This window comes from Petaurus breviceps, unplaced genomic scaffold (assembly GCF_028583685.1).
Source record: "Petaurus breviceps papuanus isolate PSGF00001 unplaced genomic scaffold, PetGlider_PUasm1.0 189, whole genome shotgun sequence".
NCBI lineage: Eukaryota > Metazoa > Chordata > Mammalia > Diprotodontia > Petauridae > Petaurus > Petaurus breviceps.
This window is the reverse complement of record NW_027185809.1, coordinates 341730-365853: the sequence shown is the minus strand read 5'-3', so window position 1 is coordinate 365853 and position 24124 is coordinate 341730. Positions and strand designations below refer to the sequence as shown.

Below are 24124 nucleotides of genomic sequence, written 5' to 3'. Positions count from 1 at the left end.
TTCCCTTATTAGTGGCAAGACCGGTGAGTGCCCGTGTGGTATGTGAATCCATGAGCCACGGGGAAAGAACAATCTAAGATAGTTGGCACAAAGGAACAATGGGATATTCTGGAAGATAGTCCTTTAAGTAAAAGACTTCAGAATTGGGATGAGCTGCCAAAATACAAAGGGAAGGATAAAAAAAAAAAGAAAATTATGAAGTGAAACTGGATTGTATATTCGTTCTGTGTATCTGTCTGTCTGTATAACTAACAGCGTCTGTGTGTTCAAGGACAGCAAGGGCCACTGTTGAACTTTCTTTGAATGCAGCTTTCTCTCCCCCTCCCTCTTCCATCAGGTGGACTGAAAAAAAAGGGAGAGAAATATTTTCTTGTTTAGGATACATGATGGTAATGGCAAGTAAAAAAAATGTAGAAGTATCAGGTCAAAATTAGTAAAAACTATTTGCACAAACAGTGTGAACAGAGGTTTTGAGAGTGAAAGGTCTGAAAATATCTCTCTGGCTATTCCTCTATCTCTGGCCAAATTCTGTATAGGGAGAAAGGGAGAGATAAGAAAATGGAATCTTTCCCCTCAGACCTTGGGGGGAAGAAAAAGGGGAGACGGCTGACCAGCATTTAACAATTTCCTGCCTGACCTAAAGTGAAAAGTTTTTGCATATTAGAATGTAACCAGAAGGTAACTAAATAATTCTGGTCGTATTTTAAGTGAAATGTGTTATTCTTAATTGAAGTATAAAATAGGTCAGAATTTATTATATTACCTGACACTAAGGAAACTCTTGTAAACGAGAGACCTTAAATTTTCAAGCTATGTATTAATGTGTGTTAATTCGAAGGTTGATGGACTATATCACATTCATATAGAGTTCCAAAAGATAATCATTTTATATCAAAGGATAAAAGAAGAAAGACTTTGGGATAAATTGCTATGAAGAATAATTTGGACTGGGAAAGTTTACTATCTAGAAATCCTGTAATAACTGGAAATTAAGTTTGTTGTCATACTCTGAAATTTTATTTGTGTTACTTGAGGATACTTGCACTAGTTGAGTTTTAATGAATTCAGATTCTGGAGGTTTCAAGATGAATCATTTAGGAGTCCTCCTCCCACTCCCTTAGTGAAGAGGGTGTCACAGCCTGGATTTTAAATGGACCCAAAGTTTTACTCCTCTCATCCCAGATCAGATTAGGCAGTGCACAACCACTATCATGGGAGATAGTGAAAGGGTCTGAGATCTTTCAGAGTATCTCAGTAGATTTCACTGAAAAGCCATTGATAAGGAAGAGAGGTAAGGATTCTCTTCAGTGACCTTTGGGATTCATCAGCTTGTGAGGCAGACATTAATCTCTGTTTATTTACTCTAGGATTCCAGTATAGAACAGTTACTAATAGAGATCAGAGGGTTGAGAAGATAAATGAAGATTTGGTTAGAAACAGGGATTACAGTGTGAGTTTAGATTAAGCACAGTCCTGGGAAGATAGGGAAGCTTGGGAAGTAAATGCAAATCTATTAGAGCAATAATTTATAATCCTAATGGAAGATTTGATTTTTATAAACAAGAATACAGAAATTGGGGCAGCTAGGTGCCTCAGTGAGTAAAGAGTCAGGAGGACCTGAGTTTGGTTCCAGCCTCAGACACTTAACACCCCCCCCCCAAACTAGCCATGTAACCTTGGGCAAGTTATTTAACCCCAATTCCCCTCCAAAAAGCGCAAAAAAAAAAAAAAGAATATAGAAATGAATACAGGTTATTTGAGGCTCACTTTAGAGCTGTTCCTTAGCCAATGTGAGATTATAATCATATCTTAAAATTGATTGTTGGAGCTTGTTATTTAAGATTTGATGGGACTGTTAACTGACTATTCCTCTAACTCCAGGTATAGATATTAAGAAAGGCTATCCAAGCTATCTGAGTCACTGATCCATGATGCCAGATGCTATGAAGTACAGGTATGGAAGGCCTGTGAAGTATGGGTATGGAAGGTCGGGAGAACGACTGTTCCACATGAGCTGAGGTAGGACTCTCCCGACTCGACCCTTTGAGCTTGGCTCAATGCAGATTGCAATTGACATTCTGAAGTTGGGAAAATGGTTCCCTCATTACAGTTTTGTCCCTATTCTTGGTGGCAAGTTTCAATAATCAAAAGTGTCGAAAACACAACAACAAATCGATTAAATACTTGATTCTGGAACATCTCAAGTTACTATGAGATAAAGCTATTAGACTTAGGATTTAGTATAGGTATTCCTGTGTAAGTCAGTGTCCTTTAGTGCTTTATAACAGTATAAAGGCAAATAGATCAAGGGTTTGTGGGGATATTTTCTTATTTCGTTAGTATCACACTTGTCTTGGCTTTGTTATAATTAGTCAATGTTAAAAGGAGGATCGTTTTTGTACTTGGTGAGAATTTTAATTGTTTGAATTGTGAGCTTAATGTAAAATCCCATCCTCCTGGTGGAGGAATTAATAATGGATTAATGCAAAATGTAAAACAAAAAAACCCTGGTTTTAATGTGTGATCATAACAACTGACCAAGACTCAAACTTTAATTTTGTAAGAATGATAAGGGTTCTGAAGTGGTCATTTAAATTGGTTTTAAGCTTCCTTTTGCAGGTAGATGAATGAAAGAAGGTGGATGAAAGAGAGGCTAGGATGCAGAACTGAAGATGGATGAGCCTAAGCAAGGACTTCGGTCAGACGGTATACCCCTGCCAGACAGAGAAGTGAAGAGACTTTTGGCTTTGGAAGGAAGGGACAATTGTTTGTTATTGTTTTATTTTGAATCTCTGCATCTGCACTCATAAAGGGGACTGCCCCCTTATATGCAGTCAATGTAACGAGGAGAGTTAGAATTAAGAAAAGTGGGGAAACTTCAAAAGGTATAAAAGAACGGGGAGGATTGTGAGGGATAACTTGCAGTGAAGTTTCCCCATTCTGATCATCCTATATACATTCTTATTACTTCCTTATAGTTTGTAACTAAGTTTAGTATCATTTCCCCATATATATGTATAAGTCACTGTATATTTCAAGGTAATATAAGAGCTATTGAATATTAATACAATTGATTGGATTAACTATTGAGACCAAATTAGAGGTGTTTTTAGTTTTGGCAAAGGAAGTTTCTACAGAACTTCAGGAATTGCTGAACCAACACTACTGATAAAAAGTACCAGCCTTGGGAAGAGTTGAGGCAGTAGCCTTGGGAAGAAAGTTGGGTTCCCAGTTCCCAGAGAACTCCTAGATAATACTAAAAATGAAATAATATAGAATAAAAGGAACTGACAGCAGCAGGTGTATTTGACCAATCAGAAAGCAGAGGCCTTGGGACACTCAAACCCAGATAAGGACACTTCTTTTGCCTTCTGTAAAGTGGGGAGCCAAAGAGGCTTGATCCAGTACTCAGATAATTACCTTGATATCAGTGGACCCGAATATCAAAGCCCTCTTTAAGAGGTTAGCTCCTGAGTTCTTTTGATATGGGTTACACTTAAAAGGATGTTGTTTAAGTTCTGAGAACAACAGGCTCTGCCTGAATACTTTAGTTGTAACCAAAATAGTTGAATTCTTCGGTGGTCAGTTCCTATGCAGATGTCCTTGATGATGTGCCTTTAGCTTCAGGCCTTGAAGCCAGCTCTCAAGAGCATCCTTTGTAATGTGACTGCACATGAAAGGAGTTAACTGACTTTTCCTAAGACTTTCTGGCACCTAGAGAACAAAAGCCCTTACTGCCATGCTACTTTCAGGATATGACAGACTAAGGTAATGATATAAATACTTGAGTCCCTTTCCTTTGTCTCATTGCTCTATAAAAACCTTGTCCTGAGAATCAATAAATGGAGCTCATCCTTCTTCCTTGAACTACCCCACATGGTCTGGTCATTTTTTATTCACATGTTGGAATCATGCTAAATGCTGGACACTGAGCAGCCCACGGCACTATAGTGTGCTCCTCCCTTCTGACTTTTTTGTTGGATTCGGGGACACCCTTTCTCAAGAGAGATGGTAATAAAGTTTTTGCTTCTACCTTGAGAAGCCTCTCAGTCATTTTGGGTAAGTGGTCTTCTGACCCATACATGATGGAATGAACAATTGTGAAGAAGGAAGGAGCTAGTAAATATAAGCAACTCATTGACCAACTGTAATGGTAATGTAATATTGAATTTGAATATCCCTTTGTGTTGGCAAAAGTAGCAGGTACTTAGCACTTAGTAACTGATCAAGCCTCTGTTGGGGAAACAGATGGTATGAACTACTGTCTCCTGTTACTGATGTAACAGGAAGGGGTTGGCTGAAACAGGCTGTGTGTATATAAGGAAAAGCCCCAGAGAGGCACAGTCAGAATTTCCTTGAGACTGAGATCTGGTGGCAGTGCAGCTACAGAAGAGAGAATGGAGAACTGAGTCCTGAGAACTTGTGGTGGTGGAGCTTCTTCTGAACAGGATCCCTGGAGCCAGGAGCCCAGAGCCCGGAATCCAGAGCCCAGGAGCCCGGAGCCCAGGTGATTAAGGAGGCATGACTGGGATGCTGAGACTTTCTTTGTGGCTTGGTTGAGCCTTGAATTCCCTGGAGCAGAAATGGTGAAGGATCTGACCAGACCCTATGAAGTTCAGTGTAGAGCAGGACCTGCTCAGAGAGGTGGTCAAGGAACTTGGAGATGTCTGTCATTGTACCCAGTGACATTGTGACAAATGTACCCATGAAATGACAGTCTGGTGAATCCAGGTGGAATCTAGGACCATGGAAGGGGATCCAAGGAATCTCAGGATAGGCTTCAAGATGAAAAGACCTCTCCTTGGGTACTGAGCAATTATGGAATTATAGTTTACTAGCGACCTAAGGGGTGGAGGGTTTTGTGTATGATACTTAGCAAGACTTTGCTGAATAAGTGACTGAGTTAATCAAGACTGTCCCAAGAGTGGAAGACTTTGACTGTGTACTTTGAGACTACTGATAAGTAACTGATTGAGTTAACTTAAGAGTGACTATTTTACTTTAAGACTATGTTGTAATTATCATATTGTGATTTTCTGTGATAAGTTGTAATATTGTGAATGCTGTACCTTGATTTTCTGTGGATGTTTTGCTTTTGTCATGAAATAAATAGTGATCACTATACTGTGTAATCAGAACCTTAAAAGCTGTTCATGGTAGCATTCTTCTGGAAAGCTTCTGTGCATGGCATTACACCAGCATAGATTTTCTTTTTTCTTGTTTAGTCTTTTTGGAGGGGGGAAGGCAGGGTAATTGGGGTAAGTGACTTGCCCAAGGTCACACAAGCTACTTAAGTGTAAAGTGTCTGAGGCCGCATTTGAACTCAGATCCTCCTGACTCCAGGGCCAGTGCTGCTCTATTCACTGCACCACCTAGCTGCCCCCAATATAGATTTTCAAAACACAAAACAGATGATGGAAAAAGGGCAGCTACTAAGAATGGACACAAAAGCATGGCAGCTTTCTGTAAAGATTGTGTCAAGGACACTAAGGGTCAGAAAAATGAGTTGAGGCTTCCAATCAAAGTGAAGGTCAGTCAGAAAACACTTTAAAAACCACACTGGAGGTGCACAGGTGGAAGAAAAACAGCTCTTCTAACAAATGTACACAATCAAACAAAAATTACTGCATTAGCTGTGTCATATTCTACATGTCAAGTCCATCATCTTTCTGTCAATAGAGAGAGATCATGCTTCCTGATCAGACCTCTGGTACTGTAGCTGATCATGGCACTGATAAAAGAGTTTTCAAGTTTTTCAAAATTGTTTCTTTATAATACTGTAGTCTTTATATAAATAATTGTCCTCATTCTGCTCCCTTCATTCTTACTTCATGCAAATCTTCATAGGTTTGTTTGAAACCATTCATTTTGCCATTATTACCTAAGAGGTAATAATTTTCTGTTCACATATCCTAATTTGTTTAGCCATTCCCCAAGAGACAGGGTTAGATCTTTGCTGTTACAAAGAGAGCTACTATAAATAATTTGGGGCCATGGGTCTTGACTATGCATATCTTGTACACAGGCTTTATCTTCTACCCTCCCAAAGGGAACAGAAGAGTGGGGGTGACACAAGGAGAAGGACAGGAAAAAGCAAGGCAGTGAGTGAATTTTCTGTTTTAAAAATGCAGAGAACAGAAGGAAGGGCAGAGACAAGTGAAGACAACAAAAAAGTTACCAGTTGAGTTTTTCCCATAATAAGAAAATTAAGAGAAAAATGTAAGACCAAAAGCTATTTTTATTTTGGAGGGGGGAAGGTAAGGCAATTAAGGTTAAGTGACATAGCTACCGTGTTTCCCTGATAATAAGACCTATCCCAAAAATAAGCCCTCCCCTTACTGTGTAAAATTCCTCTAAAATAAGCCCTCCCCCGAAAATAAGCCCTATTGAGATTGCTACTGTAGTGAAGGTGATCCCCTGCGCTACACGCTACATTACGGTACCCTCTGTATGCACCGTTCCCCCCCCCACGGGAAACGCACGCTGTGCTCCGAGCTGCATCCAATCAGAGCTGCAGCAGTGAGCGTGTCATCCTGTTCTGCCCCAGTGATTTGCTTATTGAATAAAGGTACATTTTTTTGTTCAAATTTACCTGTTTATTAAAATTGCTGTCAATGTTCATTAAAATAAGCCCTCTGGTGTTTTTCTGTCCAAAAAAATAATAAGACAGTGTCTTATTATCGGGGAAACACGGTAGCAAGTGTCAAATGTCTGAGGTCGGAGTTCAACTCAGGTCCTCCTGACTCCATGGCCAGTGATCCATTCACCTAGCTGCCCCCAAAAAGTATTTCTTAATAGATAAGTGATCAAAGGATATGAAAAAGACACTTCTTAAGAGAGCTGCAAGCCATTAACAACTATATGAAAGGATACTTCAAATTGTTAATAATAAAAATGCAAATCAAGGAGGCAGAGTCAAGATGGCGGTGTAGAAATAGGACTTCCACAGGGTTCCAGCTTCCACCTTCCCTAATTCATGTAAAAAGAGGACTCTGAACAAACTTTGGAGGTACAGAACCCACAAAATGACGCAAAGAAGCTAACCTCCCAATAAGGACAGCCTGGAAGGCCTGCAGAAATCAGCCAGCCCAGTGCTCTGGGAGCCAAGCCCAGCCCCACAGGAGCTGGAGGTGTTAGCCGCAGGCAGGCCTGACGAACCACCAGCTGGAGGGACTTCAGATCACCAGCAGCTGTGGCAGTTTCCAGAATTATCAACACATAGATGCTAAGGACAAAGGGAGAGGTCAGTGCAGTGTGGACTTTGGGATCCAGCAGTTCTTGAGTGCGACTGGCCTTTGCCCCCAGGGCAAGAAGCCAATGAAGAGCTGCGACCCCGCAGCTGCCCCCATGTGGTCTGTAGATTGTAGGGGGACCAAGTGACCAGTCTGAGGAGTAATCTCTTCTTGCTTTAACCTGCTTAGATCTGGATTGCGGTATGGGGTGGAGGTCCTGGGGTGTGTGACCAGCTTGCCAAAGCATGTGGAGGCTTCAGAGAGGGCACCCAACAAATATCTTCACCAGCTGAGAAAACCCCAGCATTTGGGATGAAGCTCCCCTTTCTGGTGGCAGAGTCCTACTGTGGCAAAAAGCTCAGGGGTCAAGTGACTGACTGGCGACATGAGCAGGCAAAGGAAGCAAAATTAAAAGAGCACCCCAACTTTACACTGCTATTTTGGGGACAAAAAGGATCAAAGCATGGAACAGGAGTAAGACAGTGAAGTCAGAACTCCTGTACCAAAAGCTTCCAAGAAAGACACGAACTGGTTACAGGCCATAGAGAACATAAGAAGCAAATAAGAGAAGTGGAGGAAAAATTGGGAAGAGAAATGAGAATGCTGCAAGAAAATTATGAAATGAGAGTCAATAGCCTGACAGAGAAAAATAACACCTTAAAAAATAGACTAAATCAAATGGCAAAAGAGGCTCAAAAAGGCAACGAGAAAGAAGAATTCCTTAAAAAGCCAAATTTGCCAGATGGAAAAAGAATCTCAAAAGCTCACTGAGGAGAATCATTCCTTCAGAATTAAATTGGAGCAAATGGAAGCTAGTGATTTTATGAGAAATCAAGATGCTATTAAACAAATCCAAACAAATGAAAGAATAGAAGGCAATGTGAAACATCTCATGGGAAAAACCACGGACCTGGAAAATAGATTCAGGAGAGCTAATTTAAAAATTATTAGACTACCTGAAAGTCATGATCAAAGAAAGAACCCAGAAATCATCCTCCAAGAAATTCTCTAGGAAAACTGCCCTGATGTTTTAGAACCAGAGGGCAAAACAGAGGTTGAAAGAATCCACAGATCACCTCTTGAAAAAGAAAACTCCTAGGAATATTATAGCCAGGTTCTAGAGTTCCCAGATCAAGGAGAAAATATTATAAACCACCAGGAAGACACAATTTGAATACTGTGGAAACACAATCAGGATAACATAGGATCTGGCAGCTTCTACACTGAGGGATCAAAGGGCTTGGAATATGATATTCCATAGGGAAAGGAGCTGGGATTAAAACCAAGAATCACCTACCCAGCAAAACTGAGTATCATGTTTCAGGGGAAAATATGATCATTCAGTGGAATAGAGAACTTTGTTTTCTTTTCTTTTTTTTTTTTGGAGGGCAATTTGGGGTTAAGTGATTTGCCCAAGGTCACAAGGCTAGTTTTTGTGTTAAGTGTCTGAGGCCAGATTTGAACTCAGGTCCTCTTGACTCCAGGGCCGGTCCTCTATTCACTGTGCCACCTAGCTGCCCCTGGAATAGAGGACTTTCAAGCATTCTTGATGAAAAAACCAGAGTTGAATATAAAATTTGATATTCAGATACAAGAAGCATGAGAGGGTAAACAGGGAAAAGAAATCATAATGAACTTATCAAAGTTTAACTATTTACATCCCTACATGGAAAAATAATTGTAACTGATGAAACGTTTCTCAGTATAAAAATAACTGAAGGGAATATAAATATAAATATATATGTCTACACAGGAGGGTTTATGGGCATATGAATACATACGTGAATATGTGTATATATGTTTACAGGTATACATAGAGGGCACAGGACCAATTTAATAGGAAGGGATGATACTTTAAAAGGCGAAATTAAGAGATGAGAGGGGAATATAATGAGATGGGGAAAAGACAGAATGGGGTAAACGATCTCATATAGAAGAGGCAAGGGAAAATGGTTACAATGGAGGGGAACAACAGGAAGGCAAAAAGGCAAAATCTTATCATTATTGAATTTGGCTTAGGGAGGGAATGACATACACACTAAATAGGGTACCTCAACCTACAGGAGAATAGGGGAAAAGGGTATGAGAGAGGGGATGATGGAAGGGAGGGCAGGATAGGAGGGAGGGAAGTTGGAAGCATCCACTTTTGAAAAGGGACAGGATGAAAGCAGAGAACAGAACAAGTGGGAGGTGGGATAGGAGGGAGGGAAATATAGTCAGTCTTTTACAATGTATCTTCTGTGATAATGTTTTACATCATATTACAGAGCTCCAGGCCAGGACAACCTTGAGTTCCAATCTTACTAGCTATGTCACTGAGCAAGTTACTGAACCCATTTGCCTTGGTTTCTTCATCTGTGAAATGGGGGTAGCGATAGAATCTATCTCTCTCAGGGATTTTCTGAGGATCAGTTGAGATGGTAATTGTAAAGTGCTTAGCAGAGTTCCTGGCACTAGTAAATGCTATAAATATTTATTATTATCATCATCAAATGAATCTTTTAATGTATTGGTTAGTTTTGGTGATTTCTTATTTATGCTTTTTAAAAAATTGTTACCTAAGAGGGGGGAAATTTTGATGTAAAAAAAAGACATTAATAAAAGTTTATTTAAAAAAAGAAAAGGAAGCAGTACATAATGTAAATTTGTACCTTCATGTGAAAAACTTCTTCTGTTCTGCAATGTATAAGAAAATGCCCATTTAATTTGGTGCTTATTAAGTTAAGAATTTTTAAAATGATGAAAAAAATCCCTGGAGACAAACGTTAAGTAAGGTCAAACAAGGGAAAATACTGCCATCTGGTGTACTGATCCTGATGACAGAAGAAAAGACATAATGACTCAACTTCTATTTGGTTTCTTTTTTTTTTTTTTTTTACCTTCAGACACAACAAATATTGTTCAATAGGAAACGGAAAGCCACAATAAACGAGCAAGAGGTGACACACGCGCCACCAGAACAGTCAAGTCACCAGACCCAGATGGACTATATCTGAGGGTGTACCAAGCAAAAGTCGCGGCTCAGAGTCAGTGAAGCGTAAGTTCTTACAGGGACCAGAAGAGGTGCTACCAGACACAGCAGCAACAACAAAAGGCTGTCTCAATATTAGGGGAGGCAGGCAGATGATTTAAACTATAGATTTGTGTAAGTTTGACTTCAATTCTTGGCAAAATTTAGAAAAATATTTTCCCTGTACTTTTTGAGGAGAATAAATCTCAAACATAATTTTAACATACACAATAAAAACATTAGGGAACTGCAAGTGCTAGCTGAGGTCCAATGTGATGATTACCAACCAGGGAATGAAGGATGATTTCATGGAAGAGGGCTTCATGAAGAAGGGCTGATTTGGGCTTCAGTAGGTGAAAAGAGGGAAGATATTCTAGGTGTTTGAAACACCAAGTAAAATACACGCATCTGGAATATAACAGGGAATGTTGATGGGCCACAGAATGGTTAACTTTACCCAGAGCATGTGGAAAGGAGTAGTCAAAAAATATTTATCAAGTGCCAGGCACTGAACTAAGCACTAGGGATACAAAGAATGGCTAAAGACATTCCTGGAGCTTATATTCTAATGGAGGAGAAACATGTAAACAGATATGTACCAGAATTAAGAGGGACTGGCAAAGGTTCTTGTAGAGAGTAGGATTTCAGCTAAGATTGGAAGAAAGCCAGGGAAGCCAAGAGGTGGAGATGAGGAAGGAAAGCATTACAGGTATGAAGTCCAGGTATGTTCCAGTTCATGGAACAGCAAGGAAGTCAACCAATTGGCTATTAAGTTCCTTAATTGGATGATTTTTGTTTTATGTCTTCGTATCTTAAAAGTCTAACAGAATGGGTGCACAGACGTGGGAGTTTAATAAAAATATGTTGACTGAACATGCATATAAAAATGTAGCTTGTTATTCCTAATAAAGAAAAAAGGGAAAGAAATGTAAGAATGCTTCTCAATTCTACAGGTTATTAGAGAGAGTGAAGTGTTTATTGAGAACAGAAAGTAGTATTTCAAGGAAAACAAAGAAAAAACTTCTGGAGAAGCAAAGGGTAATCTTGACTTAGATCACAAAGCTGGAATTTGGAAGAATATAACCCTGAGGAAGAGAAAGAACTAAAAAAAACACTTCAAGCTAATAGGATGATGGGGTGGGGTTGGGGTGGGGGTAGAGTGGAGGAAGGAAAGGCAATTTAAACCTTTTGGTGCTGTAATATTAGAATTTAAGTTTCTTGAGAGCAGAGCCTGTTTTAATTTAGTCTTCCTTGCCTCAGCACTTTGCCTGGAACAAGGTAGGTATTTAATAAATGCTTGTTGACTGATACAACTTCACAGGTAATGCTGAGGGAGAGGTCATCTAAGAAGGGTGAGAGAAAGAAAAGACAGTATGTGACAACCAGTGACTCCCTGTTGAGGGGTAATGTCAATTTGTCAATATGTTATGAAGAGTAAAAAAGGCTGCTATTTTCCCAGGTCAAGTATTCAAAAAGCTATGATCAAATATCCAGAAATCTGTCACAACTGCGCCTTCCACTAAAGAGATTCTGTCAGAAACACTTCCATTCTCAACCTAAGGATCGGCAAACACTGATTTTACCTCACCACACTTAATAGATAAAAAAAGGGTACAGGAGGACCCCCTCAGTTGCTGTGCCTTTTGACAATGCCCCAGCCTAAGAATGCAGAAATTCTGCCCAGAACATCCTTCCTTATCCTTAACCTTGAAAAAAGTGGCTGATGCTCACCAATTGCAAGTGGGAAAAGGAAAGCAGGGGAATTCAGGGAAAAATTGGGATGGGATCCCAGCATAGGTGGCTGTACTGAACACCTAAAGAAAAAGGAGTTGAAACTGTCAGGATCCCCATGCCAAGATCACCCCTCTTTTCTTTTAACTACCGTGTTTCCCCGATAATAAGACACTGTCTTATTAAAATTTTTTGGACAGAAAAACACCAGAGAGCTTATTTTCAGGGGAGGGCTTATTTTAATGAACATTGACAGCAATTTTAATAAACAGGTAAATGTGAACAAAAAAATGTACCTTTATTCAATAAGCAAATCATTGGGGAAGAACAGGATGACGCATTCACTGCTGCAGCTCTGATTGGATGCAGATCGGAGCGCGGCGTGCGTTTCGGGGGGGGGGACGGTGCATACAGAGGGTACCGTAATGTAGTGTGTAGCGCAGGGGATCACCTTCACTACAGTAGCAATCTCAATAGGGCTTATTTTCGGGATAGGTCTTATTATCGGGGAAACACGGTATTAGGAGACACCCTATTTTCCAGAGCTAGGGCCCAACAAGCAAGCTTGGCATGACAAAGATCCTTTTGTGCTTACACTCTGAATGTGCCCTGCTATAGCAAAAATCACAGAATTTTTTTTTTCCTTTTGGAGGGCAATTGGGGTTAAGTAACTTGCCTAAGATTACACAGCTAGTTTTTTTGTGTGGGTGTGAAGTAGTGTCTCAGACAGGAACTGACCTCAGGTCCTCCTGACTCTGGCTGGCCCTTTACTCACTGAGCCATCTAGCCGCCCCCACAGAATTATTTCACGCCAGCCCCAGGTGGTCGCTGAACTCAGATAAGCACCTGCAGGAACCCTGTTCCAGTCATGAAACTTGCCTCCCTGCTGTTGTTATCTTCTCACTGTCAGGGCTACAGCGCACTGAATGTTCCCTTGTCTAGTCATTACTATCTGTGTCAAGGTTTGGCCTTGCTGCAATGCGTCTCCTCCTAGAAGAGACCCTGGCACGTGTGTCCAGTTTTCCTCCTCCAACAGAATAAAGAAGGCTTTTTGCCTATTACCCTGAAGCTCTTTGGTCATTTATTTTAAGGGTTTGACAAAACCTTGAAATTAAAATAAATTTTCAAGTGATGTTTGTAGTAAGTTTGTGGGAAATTTACTTCTAAAAGGGCTGAAGCCCATCTGAAGTCTCTTCTGTCCTCCCAGAGGATGTTCATGGCAGAGTCACAGGCTAATGAATGCTATATTCCACAATGCTAGGAGTCTGAGACGGCTTTGCATTTGAAGAACAAAGGGGATGGAGGATGACCTGAAAGTGAGTGACAGATGGGAGAATATAAACGAAAGGCTTATGTGCCAAAGACTTTGAGAGGAAAAACCTCAGTGAAAGCTTAGAACACAAGAAGATGAATCCGTTAATCCCAAACCAAAGAAAGACGAGTAGGAAATCCTCAAAGAGAATACAAAGTCTCTTCAATGTTTTAAGACAAAGAAACATGTATCAATCCTCGATAAAATACAGAATCCTGTAGACTACCAGCAGATCAAAGAATATCAACAACAGGGGCGGCCAGGTAGCACAGAGAGGAAGAGCACCGGCTCCAGTGTGGAGAAGACCTGGAGATCGAATCCCGGGCTCAGACACTTAGCACCCACCCAGAAACACCTGGCCGTGTAACCTGGAGCAAGTTACTTAACCCCGATTGCTTAGGGGCAGCCAGGTGGCTCAGCGAGTAAGAGCACCGGCTTCAGTGTCAGGATGACCTGGAGATCGAATCCTGGGCTCAGACACTTAGTACCACCCAGAAGCACCTGGCCGTGTAACCTTGAGCAAGTTACTTAACCCCGATTGCTTAGGGGTGGCCAGGTGGCTCAGCGAGTAAGAGCACCGGCTCCAGTGTTGGGACGACCTGGAGATCGAATCCCGGGCTCAGACACTCAGCACCACACCCAAAAATAACTGGCCGTGTAACCTTGAGCAAGTTACTTAACCCCAATTGCTTAAAAAAAAAAAAAAAAGAATATCAACAACAAACTCCAGAATGGCTAAAAAATGAACAGTGTGATACAAAGGTCTTAGGAAAGTTTAATCTTCAATGATTTCAAAAGTATAAATGCTACAAACTTAGAAAAAAGCATACAAGGGGTTATATACTTAACATTTTAAAATATTGGTGTTTCTTATAAAATTTAATATACCCACTGTTCTGTGCTATCTCATTCTCAGCTAATTTTCAAACTTTGCATATGTAATTTCAAATCTTAAAAAAAATGAGGTTTTTCATGCATATACAACCATTTCTACATGACTACAAAGAAAAAGTAACACTGGTAAATCAGGCGTCTACCAATCAAGTGGTCAGACAGTGTTGGCTGGACATTGCTGCATAATGGGAGGAGCCCTGTCTTGCTAAAATTAAAAATTCAGCATTCAAATTTCACAAAACCAAAGTGTCAAAAGAAATTTAAAGAAGCTTTCAAGTGGTGGGTTTTTTTTTTGGTTGCAAATATGAAGCATTTATACCTCTAAAGTTATTAAAACTTAAAATGGTACTAAGGACTTTGGGGTTACCCTATTTCTCTGGAGTCTTGGGATCAAGATGACTTTAAAGATGAAAATACTGAGGGAGAAAAAAACTACCTACAGATATCTGTTAAGCTGGGTATCACAGCTATAACAAAGAAGAAGACTAACATGTAGAGGCTCAGAAATTCACATAAGACAAAGTCTAAGGCAAGAGCCAGCAAAAAAAAGTTTGGTTTCAGATGTGTATACACAAATGAACAAAATGTGGGCAATAAACAGTGTTAACAAGAAATTTTATCTTGAGGTAATTTTGAACTAAGGGGTATTACAGCTGGGTCCTCACGACTAGAATAAAAGAGGGTGAGGATGGTGAGAGAGTAAAGAGTAGCATTGTATGTTCAAAAGATGTTCTCATGGAAGGAATTTTAGGATCCAGAAAAAAATATGCTAGAGAACATCTGAATGAGGATCAATGGAGGAACAATCAGAATGTTATTATGAAAGCATACGACATAACCTGAAGAGAAGGAGGAAATAGCTATGAAGTCTGGGGAATGGATCAGCTCTAGAACAGATAAGGAATGGAACATTCTAACTTTACCATTAGGACATGTGCTGGATCTTTCTTCCTACAAAAGCAGAGCAGCTGACTAATTCCTGACTGGATTTAACTTAAAAAGGTGGAAGAATCAATGAGCAACACTGGACCACTAATGTAGCACATGCTGCTGAAGCAGAAATCATAAACACCTTGGAGGGAAGTTACCCCTCTATCTTGGAATTTGGATAAAGGAGAGAAAATCTGGGAAAAGACTGGTATATACCCTAAATTTAAGGAAAATACATTTCAGAGGAGTTTATAAAAGGATCAATAGTATCTCATGGTGCAGAATGCCATGGAACAAACCAGCAAAAAGAGGTGGGAAGCTCACAATTATGTCAATTGTAAAATAAATAATTCTGATGAGAAAGAAAAAAGTGAAGCTATCCAAAGAGACTGAGGTGAAAGCAAATGAAATAATCAACTTGGATTTTTAAAAGATATGTACTAAAACTGGGAACAAATGAGCACAGTGGGAAAACAATATAAATGTGCGTAACAACTATGGAAGAGTAACTGAAAGAGTGCTTATGGGGGAGAGTGATGACTTTTTTTTTTTGCCTTTTGGAGGGCAACTGGGGCTAAGTAACTTGCCCAAGGTTACATGGCTAGTTTTTTTGTGTGGGTGTTAAGTGTCTGAGGCCAGAACTGAACTCGGGTCCTCCTGACTCTGGGGCTGGCGCCACTGCGCCTGCCACCTAGACGCCTCAATGACTTCTAAAAGACAATAAAAAGAGTTCTTTTTTTGGATGAGAGGGACTAGTAATAGAGGACAATGAGAAGGAAGAACCACTTGCTTGTGTTTACTCTGTCAATTAGAATTATTTTTAACTTGCAAAGGACAGAACATAAGAAGTTAACAGGGAGTTACAAACCAAAATAAGGAGATAAGAGAGAATTTAGAGGACTTACATAAATTCAAATCAGTTCAGCCAAACTACATCCAAGAGTAGGAAAAAAACTGGCAGATATTATTGATGAGTTGCTATGTGAAAGGTCACAGAGAATGGGACGAGAGACAGGCAAATATTGTCTTGGTTTTTCAAAAATGGAAGAGAGTGAACTTCAAATTCTAAAATGTATTACTGAAGGGCCAGTTTGTGAATATTACAAAGGGAATTTGCAGTAACACCAGCAGCATAGATTTATCAAGAAAAATTTCTGATAATCTAACCTTATTTCTTCATTTTTTTGGACAAGGAGATTAAATTGAATTTAAACAAATTTAGACAAACTACCTGGTTTTCTAGATATGAGCCACATTACATAACAAAGTCTCCCATATTTTATGGAAAAGGTAGAGGCTAGATGATAGTATAATTAAGTGGACATGCAACTGGGAAGATTTGACCAGACCCTAGAAGAAGACAATAATGAGGAACCATCAACTTGAAGTGGGGTCTCAAGTATAAGTCCCAGAGCTGTCTTGGCCCTGTGTTTTTTGCCATTTTAATCACTGACTTAAAAGAAATCTTGAACAGCCTCCCAACCAAATTCTCAGGTCACCAAACTAGAAAGGATAGTGAACATATCAAACAACAGAGTAAGGACTCACATATCATCCTACTAGGTTAAGAAAATAAACTTTAAAAATATAATGAGAGGGAAAGAGTTCAGACAAGAGTTTGCAGGGTTTTAATGGAAAACAAACTTCATAAGAGTCAACAGTAAATCATGACAAAAAAATGGAATGCCATCTTAAGATCCATTAAGAAAGAGGATGGGGTGGCTAGGTGGCACACAGAATAGAATACTGGCCCTGGACTCAGGAGGACATGAGTTCAAATCTGACCTCGGACACTTAACACTTACTGGCTGTGTGACCTTGGGCAAGCCACTTAACCTCAATTGCCCTGCCTTCCCCCCTCCAAAAAGAAGAAAAAAAAGAAAGAGGTTTACAGAGGGTAGCTAGGTGGTGCAGTGAATAAAGCACCAACCTAAGAGTCAGGAGGGCCTGTGTTCAAATCTGACCTCAGATACTTGACAAACTTACTAGCTATGTGACCCTGGGTAAGTCACAACCCCCACTGGCTTGCCTTCCCCCCTCCAAAGAAAGCAGTTTACAAAGGAAATCAATTACAATAGCCATCAACATATTAAAAAAAAAAAAAAGCTCATGGATCTCAGGTTAAGAAACCATGGCCTAGAGGGGTGGAGTAAAGATGGTGGAGTACAAACAGGTCCTCCACCCAGTTCTAGCTTCCACCTTCCCCAATTCGTGTAAAAGGGGACTCTGAACAAACTTTGGAGCTACAGAACCCAAAAAATGATGCAGAGAAGCTAACTTCCCGCTGAGGACAGTGCGGCAGCCTGGCAGGAATCGGCCATCCCAGCACTCTGGGAGACGAGCCCAGCTCTACAACGAGGTTTTACTCCAGGGTGGGCCTGACCAGAAGGGACTCCTGATCACCAGCAGATGTGGCTGTTTCCAGATTTATCAACATATAGATGCGAAGGACAAAGTGAGAGGTCCGTGCAGTGTGGACTTTGGGACCAGTAGTTGGGAGAGCGATGGCTTTTGCCCCCAGGGTGAGAAGGCGCTGAGAGCTGCAGCGCAGCCTGCGCATGTGGCAGCTTCAGCTCCTGGCCTTCAGAGCGTAGGGGGACCAAGCAACCAGTCTGAGGGGTAACTGCTCTTGCTTTAACCTGCTTGGATCTGGATTGCAGTCTAGGGTGGAGGCCCTGGGGTGTGTGACCAGCTTCCCAGAGCATGTGGAGGCCTCAGAGAGGGCACCTATCTAATACCACCGGCAGCTGAGAAAACCCCAGCGTTTGGGATGAAAGCTCCCTTGTCTGGTGGCAGAGTTCTACTGTGGCAAAAAGCCCAAAAGTCAAATGACTGAGGGGCAACATGACCAGGCAAAGGAAACAAAACAAACAGAAGAATCCAACATTAGACTCCTATTTGGGGGACAAAAAGGATCAAAGCATGGAACAGGAGGAAGACAGTGAAGTCAGAACTCCTGCACCAAAAGCTTCAAAGGAAAATACGAGTTGCTTACAGGCCATAGAGGACCTTAAGAAGCAGATAAGAGAAGTAGAGGAAAAATTGAGAAGAGAAATGAGAACAATTCAAGAAAATTACAAAATGAGAGTCAATAGCCTGAGGAAGATAAAACTTTAAAAAACAGACTAACTCAAATAGCAAAAGAGGCTCAAAAAGGCAATGAGAAGAATGCCTTAAAAAGCCAAATTTGCCAGATGGAAAAAGAATCTCAAAAGCTCACTGAAGAGAATCATTCCTTCAGAATGAGACTGCAGCAAATGGAAGCTAATGACTTTATAAGAAATCAAAATGCTGTTAAAAAGATCCAAACAGATGAAAGAATAGAAGGCAATGTTAAATATCTCATGGGAAAAACCACTGACCTGGAAAATACATCCAGGAGAGATAATTTTAAAATTATTGGACTACCGGAAAGCCACGATCAAAGTAAGAACCTAGAAATCATCCTCCAGGAAGTTCTCAAAGAAAACTGTCCTGATGTTTTAGAACCAGAGGGCAAAATAAAGGTTGAAAGAATCCACTGATCACCTCCTGAAAAATATCCCAAAAAGAAAACTTCCAGGAATATTATAGCCACGTTCCGGAATTCCCAGATTAAGGAGCCAGGAAGAAACATTTTGAATATTGTGGAAACACAATCAGGATAACCCAGGATTTGGCAGCTTCTACACTGAGGGATCGAAGGGCTTGGAATATGATATTCTGGAGGTCAAAGGAGCTGGGATTAAAACCAAGAGTCACCTACCCAGCAAAACTGAGTATCATGTTTCAGGGGAAAATATGGTCATTCAGTGGAATACAGGACTTTCAAGCATTCTTGATGAAAAAAAAAAACAGTTGAACAGAAAATCTGACATTCAGATACAAGAAGCAAGAGAAGCATGAGAAGGTAAACAGGGAAAAGAAATCAAAAGGAACTTATCAAAATTGAACTATTAACATTCCTACATGGAAAAACAATAATTGTAACTTATGAAACTTTTTTCAGTAGTTGAAGAGAATAGAAATACGTGTATGTATATATATATGTCTATATATGAGGGTATATGAGCATATGAATACATATGTGAATGTGTGTGTATATATATATACATATATATATATATACTTACAGGTATACATAGATAGAGGGCACAGGACCAATTTGACAGGAAGGGATGATATTTAAAAGGTGAAATTAAGAGGTGAGAGAGGAATATAATTGAAAGGAGATGGGGAGAGACAGAATGGGGTAAATTATCTCATACAGAAGAGGCAAGGGAAAATGGTTACAATGGAGGGGAAGAATAGCAAGGCAAAAGGGAATGGTTCAACCTTATGCCCATTGAATTTGGCTTGGGGAGGGAATGAAATACACACTAAATAGGGTATCTAATCCTCCAGGATAGTAGGGGGGGAAGGGGATGAGAGGGGGGATGATAGAAGGGAAGGCAGGCTGGGGGGAGGGAAGTTGGAAGCATCTACTTTTGAAAAGGGACGGGATCAAAGTAGAGAATAGAATAAGTGGGAGGTGGGATAGGAGGGAGGGAAATATAGTCTTTTACATTCTGTCTACTATGTTATTGTTTTGCATTAGCCACACATGTACACCCTACACTGAACTGCTTACATTAGAACAAAGAACGCCCATTAAGGGTGGGTGACAAGGGAGGAAGGGAATGAATCTGGAATTCAAAGTTTTAAAATCAAATATTCAATTATATACACACACACACACACATATACACTATTATTAATACTATTTTACATGTAATTGGTAAATAAGATATACAGGCACTGGGGCATAGAGATCCACTGGAAAAGTGTTAAGGGGTATGGGAGAAAATATGGGAGAGAACAGACTGGAGGAGGGGATATCCTGTGGGACTGCTATTCTGGGGCGATGGGAAGGGGAAAAATGGGGAGAAAATTTGAAACTCAAAATCTGGAGGAAACGAATGATGTAAATCAGAAGTTAATAAAGCATTTGAGAAAAAGAAAAGAAGAGCAGGAGAACTCTGTACACCGTTACAGACACGTCGTATCTGTGATGACTGACTCTGACAGACCGGACTCCTCTCAGCAATGGCTGGGTTATAAACAGCTCCAAGGGACTCTGATGGAAGGGGCTCTCCCCATCCAGAGACAGAACTGCAGAGTCTGAATGCAGACGGAAGCAAACTTCTTGCGCTCTCTCTTTTTCATTTTGTTTTGTTCCTTCTTTCTTGTTCATTCCACAGGTCATAATTCTTCTTTACAACTTGACTGTTTAGTGTGAAGGTATTTGTATACCTATATTAGATTGTATTCCTACATGGAAAAATGATCATTGTAACTTATGAAACTTTTCTCAGTATGAAAATAGTTGAAGGGGATATAAATGTGTGTGTGTGTGTGTGTGTGTGTGTGTATATATATATATATGTGCGTATATATATACACACACACATATATCTATGTCTATATAGGAGGGTATATGAGCATATGAATAAATACGTGAGTGTGTGTATGTATGTGTATAGGTATACATAGAGGGCACAGGACCAATTGAATAGTAAGGGATGATACTTAAAAGGTGAAATTGAGAGGTGAGAGAGGAATATAATGAGAGGAGATGAGGAGAGACAAATGGGGTAAATTATCTCATATAAAAGCGGTAAGGGAAAACTGTTACAATTAAGGCAAAAGGGAATGGGTCAACTGTACTCTCATTGAATCTGGCTTAGGGAAGGAATGACATACACACTAAATAAGGTATCTCACCCTACAGGAGAGTAGCGGGGAAGGGGATGAGAAGGAGGATGATGGAGATGAGGGCAGGTTGGGGGGGTGGGAAGTTAGAAGCACACATTTTTGAAAAGGGACAGGGTCAAAGTAGAGAATAGAATAAGTGGGGGGCAGGATAGGATGGAGGGAAAAATAGTCTTTCACAACATATCCACTATGGAAATATTTTGCGTAGCTACATGTGTACTAACTATATTGAATTGCCTATGTTCCCAATAAGGGTGGGTGACAAGTGAATAAGGAAAAGAATCTGAAATTCAAAGTTTTAAACATATATTTTTTTCCCCATGCAACTGGGAAATAAGATCTAGAGGCATTGGGGTATACAGATCCATCTTGCCCTACTGGAAAGTCAGAGGGGGAATGGGGAAGGATATAGGAGAGAGCAGATTGGGATAGGGAGTTATACAGTGGGATCACTGTTTTGGGGTGGTGGGTAGGGGAAAGATGCAGAGAAAATTTGTAACTCAAAATCTTGTGGAAATGAATGATGTAAACTAAAACTAAAAATAAAATTTAATTTAAAAAAATTTAAGCCATTATCCATCCTACCATCATAAGAGCTACCTTCATAATAACTCTGATTGTACACACTTATAACCTTGGAAGTGTAATATTCTTTCTTCTCTTTCTGCATGCTAATGGTTACCCAATCTAAATGTTGCCTCTTTCCTTTGTGTCCATGGATACCAACTGATAAATACCTTTGATCTAGTCAATACTCAGAGAAGTGGATAAAGAGCCAATCTCAGTTATGAAGTTTTGGGTTCAAATCCTACAAATCCTAATGGTGTCAAAGTGCCCAACAGACCAGGACAAGCTACTTAATGTCGGTGCTGCAGGCAACTTTCTAAATACTAAGTTGCAGCATGTGTGCCATTTTCCATGGTGGAAGGTGATTCCTCACTGGAAGTTCTGCAAACCAATGAAAACATAAGCTGAAACAACCCCCTATCCCACTGGCCATACAATGACTGTAATTTTAATTAGCTTCTTCTCTCATATGTACAGTCTATGAAGATAGGACTAATGAAACCTTAACTTTATAGGCTTCTAAGAGAATCAAGACTTCAATTTATTATTCATATTCTATAGAAGCCCAGAAACTGCATATCATCAACAAATACCAAGTAACAAAGGAACAATAAGAATTCGATGCCCATAAAATACAGATATAAAACTGAGGTGTTTCACATTGTGATGAGAGGATTGACATGCATGTCACTCTCTTAAGAGTACCTTGTAAACCCTGCATTATGACAGAACAATACTACTTTATAAAACATTTCATAGAACCACATAATTTTGAAGTTAGGAAGTACTTGAGAGACCATCTAATTCAATTTGTAACTGAAAGAAATCTTGTCTACAACATCCCTGACAAGTGGTTATCTATGCTTGACCTGAGTGGACAATTTTTAAACTGTTTCCCATGTTTTGTGGAACCATATGCTGAGTCTTAAATAACAATCTAGATGTCTACAGAAATCCATGGAGTGAGTTTGTAAAGGCAAACAAATTATGGCAAAAGAGAACTGTCACAGAAAGTCTGTTATAGGCAGGGGCCATGCCTCTTGGCTGCCTGAACAGATCTGCTGCCAACTGAACAATATGGAGGGTCCTTGATGCCAAAAGACTAAGGAGAAAAGCCACAAAACCACTTTTAAATCCAGAAAAGCAATGTATCATTAGATAATTGTCTATTTTTATGTTGTAATATTGTCATTACAAATACTTCCATTAAAATTTCCAGATGCTACCAAAACAAACAAAAAGTCCAAGGAAGACGTATATACCTCTTGAACCTGTCCCTTAACAGTCAATTTTAATGTAATTAATGGGATCAAAATACTACTTCTTGTCATTTCTTAAATTTTATTTTCCATATCATTTTTGAGGGATATTGTAAGGTGATTTCTGATCAGGTAATGAGTTGGACTAGATGGTCTTTAGGATCCTTTTCAATTCAACTCATTGTCATTATTATCACCTCTATCAAAATATCTAGATAAGCAGAAGACTTTACCAAAAAAGAGAAGGAGAATATACCATTTGAATTTGTCTCTTAATATCAAGTCAATTTTGATGTAATTATCAGGGTCAAAATCCTTACTTCTTGTCATTTCTTCATTTCCTTTACATACTGTTTGTTTCAGCTGTTCAATTCTCAACTTACAGGACATTATTTTCCATCTCTGAAAAAATAACACATGATAAATATTTGAGAAGTTCAAGTTCTATTATGAGTAAATGTCATATGACCAAAAACCTCTTTAATTTGGAAGTGCTTCTTTTTTAAAAAAGATTAAATATAACTTTCCCAAAATGAAGTAAAGTACACTCCCCAAAATGGAACAAATCTCAGCTGGTTGGAATGTTTCTGGAAAGTGTTAAAATCTCCCAGCTACTCTATTAAAGCGAAATAAGCTTTACTGCAGCTGAGCTGCCACCCCTCTAAATCAAAATGTTCCATATTCTTATAGACACGGACAATTAGAGATTCATTAAAATATCCTTAAAAAACAGTTCTGCACCAAAAGTAACCACCAAAAATTATTTTACACTTAAAAAAATCTCCAGTGAGTAATAGCAAAAATGTTAATTTTGGATAATGCAATTTTGCACTTTTAAAAAATAATTTATTAGTTACAAGGAGTTACAGCAAAAAGGTCCAGCAATGGAGCACAAATACCTCCAAGTCTTCTTTCCTGGTTAAGGATAGAAAGACATTTTCTCTACTGAGGGTAGAAAAATACTTGAAAATAGCTCAAAATAAAGGCTTAGGAGGAAAATTTGTGATAAGCTATATTCAAGAAGCAATGTTGAAGTTTTTGTTTGTTTTCCTTTTTTACAAAATATTCAAATATATAAGAAAAACATTTGGTGATAAACACAGGTGACTCCCTTGTACAAAAATTGAGTATTTGGGCTCCAACCTAATTTTAAAAAAGAAAAAAGAAATTTCACACTTAAAAAACATAAAAAGTAAACAATAAAATTTTAAATTAAAAATTGTTTTAAAATTTCCATAACTCACCAACTGATCTGTTATCCATTTTCCTTCCATAATGGCCTTAAGCACACTATAAAGGGGAAAAACAAATATTAAAGTCAACTATGCAACAATATTTAACCAGTACAAAGTAGATTTTTTGGAAAGAATAACTTTTTTTGCATATGGCTAATGGGGTTAAGTAATTTGCTCAAGGTTACAAGGCCAGTTATTTCTGGGTGTGGTGCTAAGTATCT

The 24124-nt window shown here is 39.4% G+C and overlaps 1 protein-coding gene across 2 annotated transcripts in view; it reads right to left on the bottom strand.

The window, feature by feature from the left end:
* Positions 1-24124, bottom strand: part of ATG14 (autophagy related 14) — a 96587-nt gene that overhangs the window by 24189 nt on the left and 48274 nt on the right. The window contains exons 3-4 of one of the 2 annotated variants that reach the window (XM_069091758.1): positions 23913-23958; positions 23052-23070 (exon numbers count right to left, since the gene is read on the bottom strand). In XM_069091758.1, the coding sequence (XP_068947859.1) occupies positions 23052-23070; positions 23913-23958 (65 nt within the window). Of the gene's footprint in view, positions 1-22988; positions 23071-23912; positions 23959-24124 lie in introns of both variants that reach the window. The other variant, XM_069091756.1, reaches the window with a different exon arrangement.